Source organism: Lithobates pipiens, unplaced genomic scaffold (genome assembly GCF_037356315.1).
Source record: "Lithobates pipiens isolate NorthernLeopardFrog02 unplaced genomic scaffold, aLitPip1_a1.2 Scaffold_23, whole genome shotgun sequence".
NCBI classification, from domain to species: Eukaryota; Metazoa; Chordata; class Amphibia; order Anura; family Ranidae; genus Lithobates; species Lithobates pipiens.
The window spans coordinates 105,358,413-105,382,929 of NW_027507785.1; the positions used below are offsets into that span (position 1 = coordinate 105,358,413).

The 24,517-nt window shown below is 42.5% G+C and overlaps 1 protein-coding gene across 7 annotated transcripts in view; it reads right to left on the minus strand.

Moving 5' to 3' along the window:
• The window catches only part of ATG7 (autophagy related 7), a 423,049-nt gene that overhangs the window by 298,924 nt on the left and 99,608 nt on the right, over positions 1-24,517 (minus strand). For all 7 annotated transcript variants that reach the window (XM_077452132.1, XM_077452129.1, XM_077452130.1 and 4 more), the window contains exons 15-16: positions 11,586-11,701; positions 4,587-4,662 (exon numbers count right to left, since the gene is read on the minus strand). In XM_077452132.1, coding sequence (XP_077308258.1) covers positions 4,587-4,662; positions 11,586-11,701 — 192 coding nt within the window. The remainder of the gene's footprint in view (positions 1-4,586; positions 4,663-11,585; positions 11,702-24,517) is intronic.

Sequence of the window (24,517 nt, forward strand, 5' to 3'; positions counted from 1 at the left end):
AACAACTCCCCTTCTTGCAAAATAGATACAACCGATCGGATTGACTCCATGCGAAAGGGCTGGATATTTAAGTTCGGTTTTGGAACCGTGAAAAGGTTTGAATAAAACCCTGAACCCTGTTCCTCTGTGGGAACCTCTGATATCACCTTCTGTGATAAAAGATGATCCAGAGCTAGAGAGACTTCCATTTCTCTGGAACTCTGGGAATGTTTGATCTTAGAAAACAAGAAGATGGAAATTCTCGGAACTCTAGTTTGTAACCTAGAGAAATTGAGGAATCCACCCATCTGTCTTGACATTGTTCCTGCCAGATCCATAAAAATTGCAGAAGCTTCCCCCCATCCGAGCAAGAGGGGGCGTCCCTTCATAAAGAGGCTATAGTATTTTGTTTTGCAGGCTTTCTGCCCCAAGTCCTCTGCCCCTGAGGTCTTCCTCTTGAGCTCAACAGTGGAGGCTGTTGAGACTGCCTAGCGGCAGATGCTCCTGGCACTTTTTTACTGGTAAAAGAGAACTTTTCCCATTAGAAACCCTTTGGATATATTTATATAAATCGTCTCCCAATAACCGTGCACCATGAAATGGGAAACTGGCCAAGCGTTTCTTACACAGTGCTTCGTCCGACCAACTTTTCAACCATAGGACTCTCCGTGTATGTACTAGTCCTTGCATAAGCCGTGAGGCTTGAATAATAGAATCCTTCATAGCATCCACTGTAAAACAGTGCATCTGATACGCCAGCCCATTGCTGGACCTGCTGATCAGGAATAATCTTAAAGGGGTTGTAAAGCTACGTTTTTTATTTCTAAATAGGTTCCTTTAACCACTTGCAGACCGGACCATTTTGCTGGTCAAAGACCAGACCACTTTTTGCGATTCGGCACTGCATCGCTTTAACTGACAATTGCGCGGTCGTGCGACGTGGCTCCCAAACAAAATTGACGTCCTTTTTTTCCCACAAATAGAGCTTTCTTTTGGTGGTATTTGATCACCCCTGCGGTTTTTATTTTTTGCGCTATAAACAAAAATAGAGTGACAATTTTGAAAAAAACGCATTATTTTTTACTTTTTGTTATAATAAATATCCCCCAAAAATATATAAAAAAACATTTTTTTCCCTCAGTTTAGGCCGATACGTATTCTTCTACATATTTTTGGTAAAAAAAATCGCAATAAGTGATTATTGATTGGTTTGCGCAAAAGTTATAGCGTTTACAAAATAGGGATAGTTTTATAGCATTTTTATTAATAATCATTTTTTATTATTTTTTTTTTTTTACTAGTAATGGCGGCGATCAGCGATTTTTATTGTGATTGCGACATTGTGGGGGACCCATCGGACATTTTTGACACATTTTTGGGACCATTGTCATTTATACAGTAATCACTGCTATATAAATGCAGTAATTCCTGTGTAAATGACACTGGCAGTGAAGGGGTTAACCAGTGGGTGGCAGTGTAGGGGTTAAGTGTTCCTAGGGGTGTGTTACTAACTGTGGGGGGGTTGGGCTTTCATTTAGTGAACACTGATCTCTGCTCCAATCACATGGAGCAGAGATCAGCGTCACTAGTTGCTAGGCAGAATGGAGAAATGCTGTTTACACGGCATTTCCTCCATTCGGCCGCTCCGTGAGACGATCGCGGGGATGCCCGCGGCGATCAAGAAAAAATACATTTAGAAGGGAAATCGAAGGAAAAGGTAAGTGAACCAACAATACACTAGCTTAAAGGAACCCATTTAGAAAATAAAAAACAAACCTTTACAACCCCTTTAAGTATCTCTATAAACTGGTTCTTTATGAACTGAGACACTCCAATTGCTGCAAGAACTGTCTTGCACTACTGAACTTGCCAGAGAAAGGATGTTCTTAAAAAGAAATTCAAACTTTTTATCTGTTGGATCCTTTAACATTTGTGCATAGTCTACCAGAGAAGTGAGATTTTTATTTACCAAGGAGATTGCAGCATCGATTGCTGGAACCCCCCATTTCTTATAGAATTCCTTCTCCATAGGATAAAGTGTAAAAAATACTTTTTTTGGAGGAAATAACTGCTTATCCAGGTGTTCCCATTCAGAATACATCAGCTTTTTTAGCCAGGAATGGATAGGAAAAGCATCCCCAGATGAGGGAGGCTTTAGTGGTCCCAAACCAGAGGTGAGCTCATCAATAGACTGCGCTACAGGCAGCAAAAAGGTTGATTGAAACAATTTAGTAAGGGAGCGTATCAACAAACTGTCTTGTGAGATTACACCCTCTATATTAGGAGCCTCGGAAGAGGAGAGATCAGTGTCTTCCTGATCTTTGGGAAGAACTTCCTGATCCCCCGGCCCTTGTACCTCAGGATGAGGGTCCTTAGCACTGGATGGGGATCTGTTACGCTTGGATTCACTATGGAAAGTGATCATAGCATCAATCTTCTGTTCTAAACTAGAAATGGTAGAAGAAAAAACCTCCTGTGTGATATATATAACGGCTGAGGTGTCCAGCGCTGCTGCAGCATCAGTCTCCCCTGACGGCTCACTCTGACCGACTGCATCACTCTCAGAGGAAGATGACATTTTCTTGGACATGGATTAAGGTTTTAAAACATTCGATCACTTAGAACCCTTTGTGGAGTTCCTTGTCCCTCTTCCACTCATAGCCTGATGCAATAAGCAGAGGTACTACCAGAAGGGATGCATACACTGCTAGGCTATAGCCCAGCAAAATATTGCTGCTATTAATGCCCAGCCTGAAGCAGTAACAATGTATCAAAAGGAAAAATGCCTGTGTCACCAAATCTGAAAAATGCCACCTCTTTGCTCGTGTCCCTCCACAGCCAGCAGCAGCACACAGTGTGCATTTAAAAGCTTGCTTCCATGTGCACCTGGCATCTGAGAATGCCGTTGCCGTTAGCCCCGCCCCCCGCGTTGTCTATGGCTTCACCCCCATTTTCAAAAAGACATATTTTCCCGTGCAAGAGGCGGACTACTGGTACCCTCGGACCTAGAGTGAGCATGGGGGGGGGTTTAAAGAAGCCGCCGAGCGGCCGTTGCATTTTTCCATTTTTTTCCCCCAAAAAAATGGATCCGGGCGCTTTTCCCCCTAGGAGGAGGGGAATCCCAGCATAGGGAGGCAACAGGCAGGGGGAGACAAATCCCCCCTTTTGCTTACTGGAGGATGTGCTGCTTTGGCCGGGGGAATGGAGGAAGTATTCAGCTCCTGACACAGCGCTAGAAGAAATTTTGGCATAGGGTGGTGACTGTGGGGAGAGAGAACCCCCCCAGACTTACCGGAGGTCTGTCGTTGGGCTGGAGAAGCATCTGCTTCCAAACACAACGTGGCTCTGAGAAGCATGAGACACGAGTACTCAATACTGCCCCCAGTGGTGGCACATAGGCATGACAGCATTTACTAATTTAAAGGAGACATTTGATAAGAATTTTTTTTTTTTTTTTATTTCTTAGAAAACGCCACTTAGCTTTTCCCGCCACAGGGTTTTTTGTGGTAAACCAACAGACCCAATCTTCACCCTTCACGATGGGCTCCGTTAAACCTTCAGGAGCAGGGGATCCTAAAGGAAACCCCACAATCCTGGGCCTGCAACAGCACCCTGGCAGTAAAAACTTTATGGCCTTAATACCAAAAAGTACTGCATCCCAGGGTCCAGCTTCCCAAAGGAAAGCATTCACAGGCAAAAAACCTTGTTTCTTCGGATACGAAGCCCGGGTACCATTCAATACGGCCAAGATTAGACACTCTGAATAGATCCATCTGCATAGCCAGCCCCAGCAAGGATTGCTCCAGTGGAGCTCAGTACAGCACATATTTACTCGTGACCAACACCTTAGACACTGGTGAAAAAACTGAGGTGCTCCCACCAGTGGGAGGGATTATATAGGGAATGCACTTTTTAATTTGGGGCGTGCCAGTGTCCATCACCTGAAGGTGGCCTATAACCCACATAGTAACTACTATGGCTCTGAGTCCCCTGATGTATGAAAAGAAAACTGAGGTACTCCCGGTAGTGGGAGGGGTTATATAGGGAGTGTACTTCTTGTCTTAGTGCATGCCAGTGTCCATCACCTGAAGGTGGCCAACAATTGGCGAATTGTAATGGTTGCCCATTTGTTCTCCATGCGTCGTCAAGATTTTCATATTTTTGTTGCCTACTTATCAAATAAGGTCTATTTGTTAATGGGACCCTATTGCTATAACTTAACCCCTGTAACTATCAAATAGCACCACTATTATCCCCATGTTTTTCTGTGGCACACTACATGTCCTGCTAATAACCCCTTTAATTCATCACAGCATGCTACTCAGCAATTGGTTGCTAGGGGTGGATAGGGCACATCACAGAGCTTGCAAGACAAATTAGAAATTATTTCTTAAAGGCAGACTGCCTTCTTAAGAAAATTTCAGGCAAGCAGCAGCAGATGGCAAAATTCGTGGAGAATTTGGATAACATTTTGCCAAAGACAAATGGGTAATTTTGCAGTTAGATTAGGAAATCTCTAAGGCAATACATATATATTCTCAAAAAAGAAAGTGTTCAGAGTTTTACAGCAAGTCTGTATTTTCTCACATATAGTGAAAAGTCATTACCTGGTGTGGTACTAAACCCAAAGAGGTTGGAGGCTCATTCATTCTATCATCACTGCTACTTGCCATTGCATAGCCTCTGCAATAAGAAAAAAAAAAAAAAACGGTTAATTTCTGAAAAAGATTTATTTGAAGGATATCACACACAAAAGAGACCTTTAAAAACAATGCTTAATGAGTAACTCCACTTTTGCTAAGAAAACATTCCCCCCTGGGTGATCTATGCACATTGCAAGGATTATAACAAACTTTGTTGTAGATTGCTACATTTTGTTATTCTGAAGAAATAGCGGTTTGCCTTTGTCCATATGACTCTAATGGGAGTGATTTTATAATTATCAGCTGCTGCCCTTACAAGGCCTTAATGGGGAAATTAGCAGGGTCTGCATCACTTTAGATGTACTTCCTCTTTGTGAGTATCTCAGCAAAAATTACATTTTTGTTGCAAAAGGGATGTGCAAAATCTGACTTGTAACTTAGTGCAGACTTTTGGGAAAATCTGTAAACGAGCAAGCTTAGACATTGCCAGGAAGTTTCTGTGTTTTGCCTCTCAGAATGGCCCAAAGTTTGGCTATGACAGGAGAGTTTAGGAAGCTGCTCCAAGTATGTGCAGGCATCATCTAGGGGCTTGCACTTTATACCTGCACCACTTTGCCCCATTTCCTCCAAAGTCACAGTTAGCTCATTTCTATTGTCAGCCCAGGACCTGACAAGCTGAAACATTTTGTCTCTTCCCCTTCCTCTCTACTATAACATGCTGACCGTTTACACAGCTTAACTTGCAGTTGGAGCCCTTTTCACACTACCAGCGGGCCATGTCAGCGGTTCAAGCGCCGCTAGTTTTAGCAGCGCTTTTCAGCCGCTAACAGAGGCACTTTTAACCCCATTAGTGGCCGAAGAAAAGAGTTAAATGCGCCTGAAACTCCCACTTCAGCAGCGGCACCCATTTATTCAATTCTGCTCCTCGGGTCATGCCCCCTGACATGTTTCACCCCACCCACCAGGTGATTTTGATTAAGCTCCGAGGCTTTTACATGTATACTTCCATATTAGCTATGGTGAGTGGCAGTGCTTTGCTCATGTCCATTGCTCACTGGATGAGTTTTTCTTACACTAGAATCCCTACTATACTGAACGCAATGGGGCATTACACCTGAGTCTGGAGCAGCACCACCAAGTACTTATGGCCTTATTATTTAGGCATAATGGCAGGGTTTTGGACGTTGCAGTAGGTACTCGTTTTGTCAGCATGATGTTTAACAAGTCATTGCATTACTAGAAAAATTGAAGAAAGGTCTGCAATGGCAAAAGTTCCTCATCAAAAGCTTGATACAATATTACAATACAGTAAGGGATGAGTCTAGGATTTGAGACCAACTGAAATTTAAAGAGGAAGTAAACCCTGATGGGTTTACTTCCTCTTTGATTCCCTGCAAAGGTAAAGCATAATGGACTACTATGCATCACAAAGTAGTCCATTATGTGTCACTTACCTGACACAGGAGCCAGCGATGCCACTGTTGTCCCCTGTAGTTCCGAGCGTCCATCTTCTTGGTGGGTCTCCGTGGGTCTCGCTGCTCCGGCGCTGTGATTCGCCGGAGCAGCGATGACGTCACTCCCGCGCTTGCGCACGGGAGCCGACACTCGTGGCATATCGCCGCGATCTGCGGCTTACCCAGTGCGCCTGCGGTGGCTGTCTTCAGGTAAATATCTCCTAAACCGTATAGGTTTAGGAGATAATTCTTGGACCTACAGGTAAGCCTTAATCTAGGCTTACCTGTAGGTCAAAGTGTTTTTTAAGGGTTTACAACCACTTTAACCCAGATTTCCAGAATTTGTATTTAATTTGTGCTATTTAAATTTTGGTATTGATCCGTGATGACCTGCACATTATCTAAGACGCTTGTATGCAATCTCAAAACAGTCAATAAGGCATGGGAGCCGAATACCAAAGTTGCTCATTATAAGAGGGGAAGCTGAGAGCAGCCATAGTGTCATAGTGCTGGTGAGAAGAAAAGGAGAAATTATTCAATAGTTAAAAATGTGTGTTTCTTATTTAGTGAACTATGCTCGAGTTTTGGATATTGCAGTAATGATGTACACTCCGGTTTGTGCTCCTACCTGTGTTCAGGTTTTATGCAATTACAGTGCCTTGAAAAAGTATTCACACCCCTTGAAATTTTCCACATTTTGTCATGTTACAACCAAAAACAAATGTATTTCATTGGGATTTTTATGTGATAGGGGTCTTTTATTTTCTCTTTTTCATTTATTTTTGTCATAATTTGATTTGCACTGTACTGAATTTTACTAGATGAAGCCTGTTCTAATTTGTTGCTTTCCATTATTTGTAATTGTTGTATTGCTGTTTATGGAAACACATTGCAAATGAAGGGCAAAAATGAGACATGCATTTTTTAATGGGCTAATGCCAAAAACGTCCTTGGAAAAATAAAACATTATATGGCAAGTTTATTTTTCAATGTTCTGCTTGGCCAAGTTTTGCCCCCTATTAAAAGAGAAGTATGGGTTTGGGGTTGTTTCCTCCATCATACTTACCTAGGAGGATGCAGCATTGTCCCCTGGTGCCTCTACACCGAGAACCGAGCGATTGAACATCGCAGATGGCTCGGTTCTCACAGCTCCCTGAGCAGAGAGCTGCCGTCAATCGGCATCTCTCCCCTGCTCCTCCACACTCACTGAAGCGCTGAGCTGTGGAGGGGCGGGGAGCGGCAGCCTCAGGTTCTTAGCGGCTCGCTGAGAGGCTGAGATAGGTGTCAGTCCAGGCACCTGGCAGATCTAGACTTCCATTGTCGGGATGACGCGGTGCCTGGGCTGATTCCTGTGACGTCAGCAGAGAGCGGACTTCAGTCAGTGAAAACGGTTCACAGGACTGCAAAACGAATTGCACTTCTGTGACCCACAGGAGAAGCCCAGCCAAACAAGCTTAGGCTGGATTTCTCCTTTAAAGGGTTTCTAAACCCTCGCTTTAAAAAAAAAAATAACAAACATGTTATACTTGCCTCCATTGTGCAGTTGGTTTTGCACAGAGTGGCCCTGATTCTCCTTTTCTGGGGTCGCTTAGCGGCGCTGGTGGCTCCTGCTCTTCTCGAGTGCCCAGAGAAGCACTTTCCTTCAGGACACTCGTGCGGGCTCGCTCCCGTGCCCTACTTCGGCCCTGCGTCATTGGATTTGGGTGACAGCAGCGGGAGCCAATGGCTAATCCAATCAGGACACGAGTCACCAGCCATAGCTGGTGTGGTCGTCCCCGGGGCGAGAAAGACAGGGCTCAGATAAGTAAAACAGGGGGTCTGGGGGGCTGCAGCATGAGAGAAGGTTTTTCACCCTAATGCATAGAATGCATTAAGGTGAAAAACCATAAGGGTTTACAACCTCTTTAATGATTGCTTGAGCACAGTGCTTTTTGAACCAGGTGAGTAACAAGGATAACGGAGAGTCATTCCAGCTGACAATTTGCTGTTTGGCATATCACATTGCTGTGTGATTAATGGATGAGCTGTCTTAAAGCCAAACCATGGTCAGATTTGTTTTGCGCAGAGTGGGAAGGAACATAAGATCTCTGCATTCTGTTCCTCACTGAGGGACATTCCTCCCGAGCTGCTTGCCAGTACAGAAATTAATAAGAAATCTCTCCAACCTGGAATGACAAAGTAGTGGTCAACCTGGTTACTGGGGGGGGGGTTTCAAGGCAGTCAAGTCTAGAGGGCTGCACAATATTTATAAGTATTTCAAAATATTGCTATTTATTAAGATGGAATAAATCATATTAAAATAAAAGTGTTCTATCCTTATTTTCAACAAACTGGAGGTTTTTCTAGTTTTAAAAAACAAAAACAAAAAGAGTCTCTACCTTAGATACTCCTCTGATTGGAAATCTGGCAAAGCTGTGTGTACAGTATGCTTTAAAAAAAAAAAAAAAAAACGCCTTTGTAAAATCTTTTTGGCAAGCTTTGCTGAAGCCTTTAAACAAGCAGTATGAGAATGGTAAACACAACCCTAATGGGAGTACTGTCACTTTAAACATGCAGCAGCATGCTTCAGAAAGCTTTGAGGAGTGCCGAATCTTACTGAATGCTGCTTGTGATTTATCGATAAAGTTCACCTTTTTAAAAAATAAATAAAATAAAATAAATCCACATCTTTTTGCAAGTAAAAAAAAAATGTGCATGTATTGTTTTTTTTACTAGGAGCCTAGAAAGCATTGCACCTGCGATCAGCATATCATGGGTGCCATGCAGGACTCCTGCAGAAAGTCAGTGTATCTGTCTGCTCGTACCTCCTATGGGCAAGCAGATATTCACCGACAGGAAAAATCAATGGACTACCAGAGTGCTCAACAGCACCCTGGTAGTTCATTGAGAACTACAAGCCAACAGCTGCAAAGGCTGTCAGTACTTGTGATTTTCCATTCATAGAACTTGACTTTTTTTTTTTTTTTTTAAATCGACAGTAAGCAGTGAATTTTTTCTCCCCACTCGCTGTCACTATTATAGAAAAAAAAAAGGAGATGCAGCGAGACGGGGGGTGGGTGCAGGAGTGGGAAAATGTTACAAGTTCCACCCTAAAAATGGGTGGAACATGTTCCCAAAGGTAAACTTATCCTTTAAAGTGACAGTCAGCATTACCATTAGGAGTTGTGCTTAAACTCCTTCAAACAGGACATGAGCTTCAAGAAAGCGGTTTAAAATTTGCTGAAATCTTTCTGTGCATACTGATCTCAAAAGCTGAAGCTCATGTGAACAAGGATAACTCAGACCACTTCACTGCATCTCTGGTAACATTTGAGAATACTGCACATTGCTCCACAGTATCTACGGTTCAGCTACATAGGTCAGTGAAGGTTTTCCTGGATGCACCTGAGCGAATACTTCCCTTTATGTGTTTTTTTCTTCTTCCGAATCGAATGCCTGTGCACATAGGCTTACAATTGAATTTGGAAAGCATTTGAAAGGGTCTTGCACACAGAATTTGAAGTTTGAATGTTACAGAAATGTATAGACTGTTTGAAACGCAAAGTAAACTGCATTTTTCTACAGGCACCATGTTCTGTTCAGTGCTTTTTGTCTTTTTTGCCAACAGGAATGTGTGGTAAACAAATGGCAGGTGCAAAACATGCAATGCATTTAGCATGCTTTTGAGGTGCTTTTTCCACAATAACCTTGTAAAAACAAAACTTAAAAGGAGAAGTCCAGCCTGAACTTTTTAGGCTGGGCTTCCCCTATGGGTCACAGGTGTGCAATTCGTTTTGAACCCCTGTGACCCGCTTTCAGTGTGAAGTCCGCTCTCCACTGACGTCAGTGCAATCAGTCCAGGCTCCACGTCATCCCGACTTTCAAAGTCTGGATCTGCCAGCTGCCTGGACTGATGGCAGTCTCAGCCTCTCAGCGAGCCACTGAGACGGTCGCTCCCCACCCCTCCACAGCTCAGCGCTCAGCATAGTTTATACCTCAGAATTTATTCCTCAGAGCAGAAGAGATGCTGACTAACAGGAATGAGAACTGAGCCACCGGTCTGATGTTGCATCCACCTAGGTAAGTATGAATCTTAAAAAAATAATAAAAAAATAAAAAACATCCATACTGATCTTTTAATTTTTAGTTAACAATCTTTGATCAAAAGCATCATGCTGGTAGCTATCTGAAATGCACAGTAGAACTAGTCGAGCATATCACATACACAAATAATGCGCTTTAGCTGAAGGGTTCGTACACTGGAATGTTTACATCAACCCAATGACATTCACGTGTACATTTTATAGGATAAGTTCTTTCATTCTGAAAATAAATTTAGCCCCTACTTACCCCTGGCTTCTTCAAAATAAAGTCTTCATAACAATTTAAGTTTATGTAAACCCTGACTATGAACTTTTCTTATTTACTTTTCGTCTGTGGGATAGAACATTAAATGCATTTTGTTAGATTTCTTCAAAAACGCAAAAAATACCGTTTGATCCTGTCAGAAGTTCAAAGCTGTCCTGTACTCACTTCCTGTGTTATCTCCCAGGAGTCTGATTAGCCCTCCTAATTATTATCTTGGACTTACCAACAAATAGGGTCTATGTTGCAGAGAAGAGCATGGGGAAGGGTTTCAGTAGTTTAGCGGGACAACTTAGGATGGCACTACACAGTTCACACAAATGCTCCCTTTCATTGGTGGTCAGTGGGGAAATATTCCCTTAGACAGGTGGTCAGCATAGTGCCCCCCTTACATTAGTAGTCAGTGGAAAAGGGCCCCCTTATGTTGGTGTTAAGTGGTAGAAAGGGCCCCTTATACTGGTGTTCTGTTGGAGAAAGGTCCCCTTTATATTGGTGTTCACTGGAGAAAGTTCCCCCGTATATTGGTGTCCAGTGGGAAAAGTGCCCCTTTAGACTTGTTCCCAATGAAGATTAGCCGAGTACACCCTTACACTGGTGGTCAGTGGGGGATGGGCACTCTTACATTAGTAGTTAGTATAAGTGACAGATCAATCCACTTCGGCTATTTTCACACCGAGGCGCTTTACAGATGCTATAGTGCTAAAAATAGTGCCTGTAAAGGGCCCCTCCTCTCACTCCAGTGTGAAAGCCCGAGGGCTATCATACTGGAATGGTGCGCTGGCAGGACGCTCCAAAAAGTCCTGCAAGCAGCATCTTTGGGGCGCTGTAGGAGCAGTATATACACTGCTCCTAAAGCACCCCTGCCCATTAAAATCAAAGGGCAGCGCCCCTTTGCGGGTGCTTTAAACCCTTTTTCGGCCATTAGCAGGTGAAAAGTGCTGCAAAAACGATGGTAAAGTGACGCTAAAAATAGCGGTGCTTTACCGCCAATGTCTGCCCCAATGTGAAAGTGCCCTTACTCCTCAAGTAACACCTAGCAACCTCTGTAAAAACCCTAGGGCTCCATACAACTCTGGTTGTGAAGAGCTATTTGAAAACCTTCAAAAAATTAAAAATGTATTTTACTGACAAAAGACAATTTCTGAAATTACATATATTGACCTACCCTTCAGGATGTTGCAAGACTGACACCATAAGCTCCACTGCCAAAGCTCCAGCAATCATTGCTAACCCTGGCCGGCTGACTGTGCACTGCTGATCAAGAGTACGATCTCTAGTAGACTAAGCAAAAATAGAGGAAATAAAAGGATTAGTGTTATTGTAATCACAATTATAGCCTTCAAATTGTGCTAAGCATTTTAGATATGTTGTACGCAATCAAGAAGGACCAAAGCTGGCCATACACTAATAGTAATGTTCTTGAAATATTTGCTCAATTTTCTAATTGTTAGCGGGTTTGAATCGACAATTGCTTTTGATTGTAGCGATGAGAAAATTCAAAAGGAACAGGCTGGAATATTTTTCTCGCACAAATTTTGAACGTATGTGGTTTTTGTTCAGGAAATACAGTGCCTTGTGAAAGTATTCGGCCCCCTTGAACTTTTCAACCTTTTGCCACATTTCAGGCTTCAAACATAAAGATATAACATTTTTATATTATTTGTGAAGAATCACCAAACAAGTGGGGCACAATTGTGAAGTAGAACAAAATCTATTGGATTTTTGAAACTTTTTTAACTAATAAAAAAATGAAAAGTGGGGCGTGCAAAATTATTCGGCCCCCTTGCGTTAATACTTTGTAGAGCCACCTTTTGCTGCGATTACAGCTGCAAGTCGCTTGGGGTATGTCTCTATCAGTTTTGCACATTGAGAGACTGAAATTCTTGCCCATTCTTCCTTGCAAAACAGCTCGAGCTCAGTGAGGTTGGATGGAGAGCGTTTGTGAACAGCAGTTTTCAGCTCTTTCCACAGATTCTCGATTGGATTCAGGTCTGGACTTTGACTTGGCCATTCTAACACCTGGATACGTTTATTTGTGAACCATTCCTTTGTAGATTTTGCTGTATGTTTGGGATCATTGTCTTGTTGGAAGATAAATCTCCATCCCAGTTTCAGGTCTTTTGCAGACTCCAACAGGTTTTCATCCAGAATGGTCCTGTATTTTGCTGCATCCATCTTCCCCTCAATTTTAACCATCTTCCCTGTCCCTGCTGAAGAAAAGCAGGCCCAAACCATGATGCTGCCAACACCATGTTTGACAGTGCGGATGGTGTCTTGAGGGTGATGAGTTGTGTTGCTTTTACGCCAAACATATCGTTTTGCATTGTGGGCAAAAAGTTCCGATTTTGGTTTCATCTGACCAGAGCACCTTCTTCCACATGTTTGGTGTGTCTCCCAGGTGGCTTGTGGCAAACTTTAGACGAGACTTTTTATGGATATCTTTGAGAAATGGCTTTCTTCTTGCCACTCTTCCATAAAGGCCAGATTTGTGCAGTGTACGACTGATTGTTGTCCTGTGGACAGACTCTCCCACCTCAGCTGTAGTTCTCTGCAGTTCATCCAGAGTGATCATGGGCCTCTTGGCTGCATCTCTGATCAGTCTTCTCCTTGTCTGAGCTGAAACTTTAGAGGGACGGCCAGGTCTTGGTAGATTTGCAGTGGTCGGATACTCCTTCCATTTCAAAATGATCCCTTGCACAGTGCTCCTTGGGATGTTTAAAGCTTGGGAAATCTTTTTGTATCCAAATCCGGCTTTAAACTTCTCCACAATAGTATTACGGACCTGCCTGGTGTGTTCCTTGGTCTTCATGATGCTCTCTGCACTTTCAACAGAACCCTGAGACTATCACAGAGCAGGTGCATTTATACAGAGACTTGATTACACACAGGTGGATTCTATTTATCACCATCAGTCATTTAGGACAACATTGGATCATTCAGAGATCCTCGCTGAACTTCTTGAGTGAGTTTGCTGCACTGAAAGTAAAGGGGCCGAATAATTTTGCACGCACCACTTTTCAGTTTTTTATTTGCTAAAAAAACTTAAATTATCCAAGAGATTTCGTTCCACTTCACAATTGTGTCCCATTTGTTGGTGATTCTTCACAAAAAATGAAAATTTTATATCTTTATGTTTGAAGCCTGAAATGTGGCAAAAGGTTGAAAAGTTCAAGGGGACCGAATACTTTCGCAAGGCACTGTACCATTAATTCCATAATCAACTGTTAAATCCAAAATTAAAATTTGACGTGTTGGCATTATTGAACGTACCAATGAGATATTTCATACCACTGTTCATTATGAAAATCTACTGGTGTATGGCCAGCTTAAGTGTGACATAAAGATATATTTGCTGTTGCACCTTGCAGGCATCTGTCCAACAATACAGGGGCCATTTATAAAACACAAAGGCCAAAAGGCCTTATATTTGCACCTTATTAAAAATAGTTTTCTATTTTATATTATACACAATAAGAAAAAGACATTTAGAAGAGTGGTAAAAACTTTTAGGGGAAACATGTTATCGCACACTGGTGCCTGTATAAACATTGCTTCATTTTCGTTAAAGGCTACGTTTACTTTTTTAGGAAAAAAAAAGAAAATAGTATTTTTTCCGTCATACTTACCTGTGAAATCCTTTTCTTTGAGTACATCATGGGACACAGAATTAGGCTAATATTCACTACCTGCTGGGTTATACTTAATCTCCAGGTGAATGGACACTGGTAGACCAAAGGTCTTTAGACAGGAAGTGATCAGCTACATAACCCCTCTCATATAGGAATACTTCAGTTTTGTAACAAGCACTGAATCCTCAAAAAGAGGGCAGGGACCGCTGTGTCCCATGATGTACTCAAAGAAAAGTATTATACAGGTAAGTATGACGAAAAAAATCCTATTTCCTTTTTTATACATCATGGGACACAGAGTTAGGCTAATATTCATTACCTGCTGGGATGTCCTATAGCAATAGGCTTGAGGGAGACACCCTGCCAAACAATAGCCATCAGACCTTATACGACAGCCCGCAGTACACTGCGGCCGAAAGCCGAATCCTCTGCACTGAAGACCAGGTACCCGATGGTGAAAAGCCCAGGAGGTTCCTACACCCCTGGTAGAATGAGCTCTCACCCTAAAGGGAGGAGCTTTACGTTTCAGACCATAGGCCTGAATGACCAATTGACGGACCCAATTGGCAATGAAAGCTTTGGAAACTGCCTGCCCCTTCTTGGGTCTTTTGGTAAAACAGAAAAGAAGTCTGATCCTCGGATTGCCGCAGATCTAGACAAATAAACCTTGACTGCCCCGACAACGTCCGAATAATGCAGTCTTCTCTCATCCGCCGAACGAGGCTGAGAGAAAAAAGAAGGCAAAATAATGTCCTTACTTAAATGACAGGTCGACACCACTTTTGGCAAAAAGGATGGTTCAGGTCGTAACACGACCCTGTTGTGGTGAAGGATCAAGTAGGGTTCCCTGCACGAAAGGGCCGCCAACTCTGACACTCTTAAAGCTGGGGTAATGGCCATCATGAAGGCTAGCTTGCGTGACAGCAAGTCTAATGGAATTTCCTTGATAGGCTCAAATGGTTTCTGTAACACAGACAGCACCAAGTTCAAGTCCCAAGGACATATAGGTGACCTAATTGGGGGAAGCAAGAGAGTTTCTCCCCGAATAAAGGTTTGGATCAGTGAATGGGAGGCTAAAGGTCTTTGGAAGAATACTGATAGGGCCGAAATTTGACCTCAGATTGTACTCAAAGCCAATTTGATTTCCACAGCTGACTGTAGAAAAGAGAGAATTCTCCCAATCACGTATTTCCAAGGATGCCATCTTTTTGCTTCACACCAAGCAATATAAGTCTTTCAGACCTATGATAGACAGCTTTTCTAGCATTCACTAGGATAGACACCACTGGTCCCAAGATGCCACGGTCCTAACAACCTGGCTTCAATAGCCATGCTGTCAAATTTAGAGACTGTAAATTGGTGTGGAATATAGCACCTTGAGACAGTAGATCAGGACCACATGGAAGTGTCCATGGCCCGTCTATTGTCAGTCTCACAATCCTTGGGAACCAGGGCCTTTTGGGCCAGGCTGGTGTCACCAGAATGACTGGAACTCCCTCTCTCCGGATGCTGCGCAACAAATGTGGAAGGAGAGGGAATGGAGGAAAAGCATAAACCAGGGAGTACTGGCTCCATGCAACTACCAGAGCATCTGCTCCAATTGCCAGAGGATCTCTTGTTCAGGACACAAACGGCTGTAGCTTGTTGTTCAACCTGGATGCTAGTAGGTCGACCTCTGGCCATCCCCAACATTGGCAAATTTCCTGTAACACCCCAGGGTGTAGGGAACATTGCCCCAGGCAGATATGCTGGCTGCTGAGATAATCTGCCTTCCAGTTCTTTACTCCCGGGATATGGACTGCCAATAGAATTGGCATATGTTCCTCTTCCCAGGGTAGTATGTGCCTCACCTCCTTCATGGTTTATATAGGCCACTGCAGTGGCATTGTTGGACTGAACCCTAATAGGGCAGTCCTGATGCTCTGTCGTTCAAGACCATAGGGCTAGACGTACTGCCGGTAATTCCAGGACATTGATGGGTAGGATTCTGTTCTGTCCTTGACCATTTCCCCTGAGTTGTGAGCCCTTCTCGGGTACCTCCTTAGCCTGAGAGACTGGCATCTGTAGACAATACTCTCCAAGTTACTTGGAGGAAGGATCTTCCCTTTCACAGGTTCTGATCTTGCAACCACCAGTTTGGGCTTGGGAAGATAAGAACATTGGATAATCCAGGGCTTGTCCTCTCCTGTTCCAAGCCAACAAGATGTCTTGTTGTAGAGGTCTGGAATGGAACTGGCCATAGGGTACCGCCTAGAAGGAGGATACCATCCTCCCTAGAAGACTCATACAGAGCCGAATGGAGGGTTGTCTGGTGCCCCATAACTGACGCACCTGATCTTTCAGGGCACAGATCCTTGCGGGCAGCAAGAATAGTCTTGCTTGGACCGTACCCAAGATCAGACCTAAATACTTTAGACTTTGAGCTGGTCTCAAGGCGATCCAGCCTAAGCATTCCAAATACCACACTGTGCATGTTATGCTCTGCTCTATAGTGAGTGATCTCTGAGCAGGAGGTCATCAAGATACCTGAGCACCAGGATCCCTTGGGCCCTTAAAAGACCCAGTACTGGTGCTAGGACCTTTGTGAACACCCTGGGAGCTGTAGCAAGCCTAAAGGGTAGAGCCAAAAACTGAAGGGATCTTGGGTCCAAAATCAGCCTTGTGTCCCCGTTTAGTTCTTGAACTGTAAATAGGTTTGAGTAAAACCCTGCACCCCTTTCAGGTACAGGAACCTCTACAATCACTCCTTGATGCACTAAATTATGTAGTGCCTGAAGCAATAAGTCTCCTTTTGGAGGATCCAAGGGAACACGGGATCTTTAAAACATCTGAGAGGGAACCACCGCAACTGCAGCTTGTAATCAAGGGATATAGTTGAGGTGACCAACTCATCCTGAACTATTACTCTCCAAATGTCTACAAAGTGCCGCAGCCTTCCCCCCACCTGATGAAGTAGGGGTGTCCCCTCAAAAGGAGGGCTTGGTGCTGGGTTTAGAAGAATTTTGGACTCAGGGCTTTTTCTGGCCCTGGCCTTGCAGCTTGCACCTGGCCCTACTGCCCTGTTGGCAGCGGAACTGCCTTGGCGCTGAGACATTTGAGGAAGCAGTCCCTGAGGGTTTTAAACGAGTGACACCTGGTGCTTTTCTTCACAGGAAGTAGAGAACTCTTTCCTCTGGAAATCTTTTGGCTATATGTGTCCAAATTATCACCCAATAAATGTTCCCCCTGAAAGGGGAAACCTGCCAATAACTTCTTACAAGGAAGCTCGGCTGACAAGTTCTTAAGCCACAAAGGTCTGCGCATATGTACAGACAAGAGAGCCAAAACGAGAAACCTGCTGTATTGAATCCTTTAAGGCATCAACAGCAAAAACACAGCGCTCAAGGAATATCTGCCTTATTTTCAGACAGATCATCCTCCTGGTTAGGCCCGTCAGGCCGTCTAACCTGATCCTTTAGAGACTGGCAGATATCAATTGCTGCAACAGCTGGCTGAATAGCTGAACTGGACAAAGAAAAAGGAAGCCTTTAATAATGACTCCAATTTCTTGTCAACAGGGTCTTTCAAGCCCTGTGCATTATCTACCTGACAAGTCAAGTTCTTGTTTAAAAGACAGCTGCAACTACGGCAGGCATGCTCCACTTCTTAAACTTTTCATCCATGGGATATAACAGGGAAAACCTCTTAGGAGGAACAAAAATCCTGTCAGGATGTTCCCAATCAACATATATTGCCTGTTCCAACAGAGGGTGTAAGGGGAAAGCCTGTGTTGCCTGAAGAGGCCTCAGGGATCCCAAAGAGGACCAGGGAGGCTCAGTAACCTCTGCAAAAGGCAACTTAAAAGCAGAACGAACCATTTTGGTAAGAGTCAGGATCGAAAGCCTCTGTGATTGAGAGGCAGACACCAACTGGATAACTTCTTGTCCAGATTGCTCGGAAGCAGACTCATCCGCCAGGCCATCCACAGAATCCTAAGCAGTAAGCTATGCCCCATGCTCAACCCATTCCTGCTCCAGATTAGGAGGCTTCAGGGAGGGGGATCTGTCATGCTTCTTGCCACCCTGTGGGTTGGAGGCAATCATCCAATGGATTGAAAAAAAAAAAAAAAGAAGGTGTTTGCACCTTTTTAAAAACACAGCCACAGGAAATCGCATGGTGCTTTTGCACCATGCGATTTGCCTGTGGTACCCGCAAACGCACTGCGGGTTGAGATGCTTGGGGGGTGCCATTAAGAAAGAATGGCGGCTCCGTGCATATCCAAAGAGCAGATTGATTTGGCTGCAACTGAGATGCCTGCACCCGCAACCACCCCCTCAGGTGCGGTGAAGTGTCAATGAGGTTAAGGCTAGGTTCACACTTAAACGCACTTGAGTGGTTGGTTAGGGGTGCAAGACCACAGCTGTCCCCACACCCACAACTGCCTGCAGCCAAATCGCACTGCTCTGTAGAGACGAGCGGTGCTGCCACTCATTCTTAATGGCAATGACTAGTTTCGCTATACAGCATCCTCAGGAAGCCACGCTTCTTGAGGACATTGCATAGTGAAAATAGATGAGGCTCCATGTACAGTGTCACTTACGTTTCTGTCTGACGTCATGTCCGGCCAAACTTCCGGTGGAACACACACCAGTCTCTTGCTAGTGGAGCAGCGGGGCAGAAACATACATGCTGTTTCCATTTGGGCACTTATACGAACGAGTGTGCATATTTTATCTGTTTTTATATTTGTTTTAATAAAAAAAACTGCACTACGAGTATCTCATTTAGCATGTTGCGATTATCCTAGTGCGAGTGTGCCTAGAGGGATGATAGAGAGTAACCATTGGGGATCCACCTTACTGTCTTGGTGGATATATTTTAAAGTGCTTGTTGACCTTTATTAATTTACAGGTTGCTGGCTAGTTGGTGAGTAAGCAATTTATATGTGATGACGGTCTGCAGTCTGAAGATTTAAATAAAAGGGAGTATGTGAAACGTAAAATAGTTAGGTTTTATTATTTCAAGACTTTTTTTTTGATGCTTTCACATTTTCACAGAGACTGTTTGTGTTGAGCGTCAACCTTTGTTTGGTTGTCACACGGGGTTTATATGTACTCTATCAAAAAAAATCTGTGTGAATAGATACTTTCACCACTGCACAATGTCCCTCAACAGCAGTGAAGAGGTTATACTAGGACACTGCATTCAGCATATTTTCTAGAAAACAATCCACCAACACACTCTTATGACAGAGTGATGGAGGATATAATGTTAATGAAGGGAAACCACTAAAAGGAAAAAAAAGGGGGGGGGGGGGGATGAATGATTAGGTGTTGGTAGCCACAATCTGCCATCACCATTGTCACAGCTGCATACACCTTTGATGTATTGAACTCAAAATGAGGATCATCAGTCCCAAATATATCACCTCCGGAGTACTGGCAGTATTAAATAATAAATTTGTATAACCATTTTGTTAAAATGATGGGACAAAACTTCTGAAACAACCTGACCTGTATTGTGTCTCTGCGGCTACTATCTCAGGGGATGTGTGCCACCATAGCAAGCAGCTTGCTATGGTCGCACGTGCAAAAGGTGAGGAACACAGAGTGCCGATAGGGGACCCCAGAAGAGCAGGTAAGGGACCATTTTAAAGGTAAACATTTATTTTAAAAAAGAAAATAGCATTTTTCAACCAATTTAAAGTTTAAATCTCAATTTTACTAAAAGAGAACTGTAGGAAATAAAATTTAAAAATACATTAAATTAAACTTGCTCTGTCCTTTAAGAGTTAAGATTCTTTGTAAACTGCTTATGCTGTGCCATGGTAAAGTTGGCCCAACACTTCCAGTCCTTGTAATCGCTACTCCTTGTCCCTGCTATTACAGGTATGGAATTAGTCCCTGTAATTGGCTACCCCATAGAATTCTACTGCAGCATTGATGTAAATGGTACAAAAAATGTGCTTTCTACACAGTTTTCAGAGAGGCATAGTGGTTAACTTTCCTGGAACTCAGCCACTTCATGTGTACATGTATATATTCTAGTGGCAGCTGCACGTCAATGCTCTGGCCAATGCACTGTCGAGATACACTAACAAACATACGTTAGAATGTGTTATTGTCATGAGCTAATGTGTGTTCCATTAAGTCGGACAATTAATTTGCCATAAACTGCCAATGCACTAAAAATCAGACCTGCAATATTTAGTTCAATGCAGCGAACCATACCGTACATGACATTTTGCTTTGTTAGGCCTGTCCTAGGCTTGCAGCAGTTGTCCGAGGGAAGCACTGGCAAGTGGAATACAAAAGAGACAGAGGGCTGGCAATAACCTCCCTATGCATTCCTCTTGCCAACATTTACCCGAGATAATGCTTCGAGATGGAGATAGGCGCAACAAACCAAAGAAGCCATCTCCTTGCTAGCTGAAGTGTTGGGTGGCTGTGCTCCAATGTGGGGTGACCTGTCCGACATCACAGCTAGTGTTATAGGGCACCAAGGGAGATGGGACAAAGTACATGTACTTTGACAAATGGGACGCTCAATAATATAAAAAAAAAGTGATAATTATTTAACAAAGGCTTGCTGAAATTACATTACCATGTTAAGAATTATATGAAATTGTAGTGCTTGTGATAGATTTACTCTAAATAATTGTACTGCCAGTCTCTACCAAAATATTTTTAGCTATCAATTACTGTGGATTCTAAAAACAAAAAAAAAAGGCAAATTTGTAAATTTTTGTAATACAATTTTGTACTTCCAGTACATCATTTTCTGCCCTTTTAAACTATAACATAATTTTGATAACTCAAAAATGTATTGAACCATAAACAATTGTTTTTCATTAAATTTAGCCAAAGTTTATTCCACATCCTTCTGTACTCTCCATTATCACATGAGCAACCTCCCCCTCATGCTCCAATGGTGGTTAAGCTGCATTTTTACAAGTTCAGATTTAGAGCCTATTAAAAAATAATTCTAGCAGCCATGGGGTTTGAATGGCCCAGTTCACCCAAAACTGATAAATCACTTCTTGGCAGATACTGAAGTTATCACTATCACTAATCACCACTAGTTTCCATGTGGTATATAGTTACATAGTAGGCAGGGTTGAAAAAAGACACAAGTTCCAACCTATGTGTGTGATTTTATGTTAGTATTACATATCGTATATCCCTGTATGTTGAGGTCGTTCAGGTGCTTATCTAATAAATATTAATACTTCCTAGATCTTGCTCCCATCCACCCAAAACAGACCTTTGTTTATATGTAATATACACCACACGGAAGTTTGCATCCTAAGGGGACAGAGAGTAATAGAGTGATTTATCCACAAGCTGCAGCCTACAAGGGTGATGCCCCACATGGTGGATTGATTTATTACATATATGCTATTTGTAGTGCAGCCGCTAGCAGTGCACTATAAAATGTGAATGAATTGAATAAACTTGGTTATTTTAAATGGATTACACCATGATGATCTGTAGGTTTTATGTCTGAGTTACCATTGGTGGTATATTAGATTGCTGCATACAGTGATAACTGAGTTGGGTGAGATTCTGGAGAGTCGCGACCGCATCCAAGTGCATATGACCAATTGTCTATAGTTCAAAGAGTGAGGTGAGTGGTTAATAGTGGTGAAATAGGTCACATATGATGTGTGTGCAGCACAAAGGATCGAGCACTTTCAAACGGAGTATAACTGAAGCACAGCACATGGAGCTTTTTTGCTATTTCTATATTTTATTTATTGCTTAAAGCACTTTCAAGTGGATTTATAAAAAGAGCACATCAAGGGGACTTGTTTGCCACTTTGTATATATTTATTGACTGTATATTAGAAACATAAGAGGATTAAATGTTTGATGCACCGTTTTGGTTTACAAGATTTCTTATATAAAATACAGCACTGAATCACTCTAGGTTGTGATTTTGTAACATTTAGAGTGAGTGGAACACTCACATGTCTTGGTAGAAACACTTGTTCTTTATATTGTACATACAGAGCCTTGAAAAAGTATTCACACCCCCTTGGAATTTCCCACATTTTGTAATGTTACAACCAAAAACATAAATGGATTTTATGTGATAGACCAACACAAAGTGGCACATAGTTATGAAGTAGAAGGAAAACGATAAATGTTTTTTAATTTTTTTTACAAATTATATATATATATATATATATATATATATATATATATATATATATATATATATATATATATATATATATGAAAAGTGTGGCGTGCATTTGTATTCAGCCCCGTTTACTCTGATATTCCTAACTAAAATCTAGTGGAAAAAATTGCCCTCAGAAGTCACCTAATTAGTAAATAGAGGCCACCTGTGTCTAATTTAATTTCAGTATAAGTACAGCTGTTCTGTGAAGCCCTCAGAGGTTTGTTCGAGAATCTTAGTGAACAAACAGCATCATGAAGGCCAAGGAATACACCAGACAGGTCAGGGAGAAGTTGTGGAGAAGTTTAAAGCAGGGTTAGGTTATAAAAAAAAATCTCAAGCTTTGAACATCTTACGGTGCACTGTTCAAGCCAGCATCCAAAAATGGAAAGTGTATACGGCACAACTGAAAACCTAGATATGGCCATCCACATAAACTGACATCCAACTAAACTAAGCAGCCAAAAGGCCCATGGTAACTCTGGAGGAGCTGCAGAGATCCACAGCTCAGGTGGGAGAATATGTCCATAGGATAACTATTAGGCATGCACTCCACAAATCGGGTCTTTATGGAAGAGTGGCAAGAAGAAATCCATTGTTAAAAGAAAAGCCACAAGAAGTCCCATTTGCAAATGAAAATGAAGCAACAGGGTGTTTTTATGGGATTATAGCAGAGCCCAAAATCTGAGAAAAACACACTTTATACAAAGCCAATAAAGTTTATTCACATAGGATTAAAAAGAGCTTTTTAAACCTACATGAATAAACTTTATTGGTTTTATATAAAGTATGTTTTTTTCTGATTTTGGGCACTGCTATAATCCCAAAAAGACCCTATTGCTTCATTTCACATTCAATAGGGATGAGGTATCAGATATTATATTGTCGCCCAATTGCTATTCTAGCTATGTCCAGTTTGCAGTTTGCGAGAAGCTATGTGGTGGATGCAGAAAACATTAAAGAAAGTGCTCTGGGCAGATGAGGCTAAAATGTAACTTTTTGGCCTAAAAGCAAAATGCTAGTGTGGTGAAACACTAACACTGCACATCACCCTGAACACACCATCTCCACCATGAAACATGGTGGTGGCAGCATCATGTTGTGGGGATGCTTTTCTTCAGCAGGGACAGGGAAGCTGGTCAGAGTTAATGGGAAGATGGATGGAACCAAATACAGGGCAATCTTAGAAGAAAACCTGTTAGAGTCTGCAAAAGACTTGAGACTGGGGTGGAGGTTCACCTTCCACCAAAACAACCCTAAACATACAGCCAGAACTACAATAGAATGGTTTAGATCAGGGATCTTAAACTGGCGGCCCTCAAGATGAAACTAAAAGTCCCATGACGCATTGCAAGGCTGACAGTTACAAGCATGTCTCCCACAGGCAGAGGTTCGCCACAGCTGGAGGAGGGCCGCCAGTTTGAGACCCCTGGTTTAGATCACAGCATATTTATGTGTTAGAATGGCCTAGTCAAAGTCCAGACTTAAATCCAATTAAGAATCTGTGGCAAGACTTGAGAATTTCTGTTCACCGACGCTCTCCATCCAATCTGACAGCGCTTGAGCTATTTTGCAAAGAATGGGAAAAAAATTCACTCTAGATGCGCTGGTAGAGACATCCCCAAAAAGACTTGTAGCAGTAATTGCAGTAAAAGGTGGTTCTACAAAGTATTGATTCGGGGGGGGGGGGAGAATTAGAAATGCATATCAAACTTTTCAGATATTTATTTGTAAAGAAGTTTGAAAACCATTTATTTTCCTTCCACTTCACAATTATGTGCCACTTAGTGTTGGTCTATCACATAAAAACACATTAAAATACATTTACGTTTTTGATGGTGACATGACAAAATGTGGAAAATTTCAAGGGGTAAGAATACTCCTTTAAGTCACTGTAGGTATGTGCAAGGGTATTTGCTTTATATGAACCCAGTGGCAATGTGTCTGGTCCTGTTGTCACCCTCCTACCTAAAATCCATTCATTGAAAAACTGAAGGAGCTGGGTGAAAAACTGATGGCTGAACGGTGTCTGCTTCCAATTAGATGCAGGCACCGATTCAGTATTCGGACAACCATACAAATAATAACTACTACTTACAAAGCCATCCTCAAATTAGACCCCAGCTACATCACTAGAATAGTCTCTAAACACCAACATACAAGTTCTCTTCGCTCCTCTCAAGATCTCCTACTCTCCAGCTCCCTTGTCACCTCCTTCCATACTCGCCTCCAGAAATTTTCCGAAACCTCTCCAATCCTATGGAATGCCTTACCCCATCTCCTACACTATTAGCTTTTAGAAGAT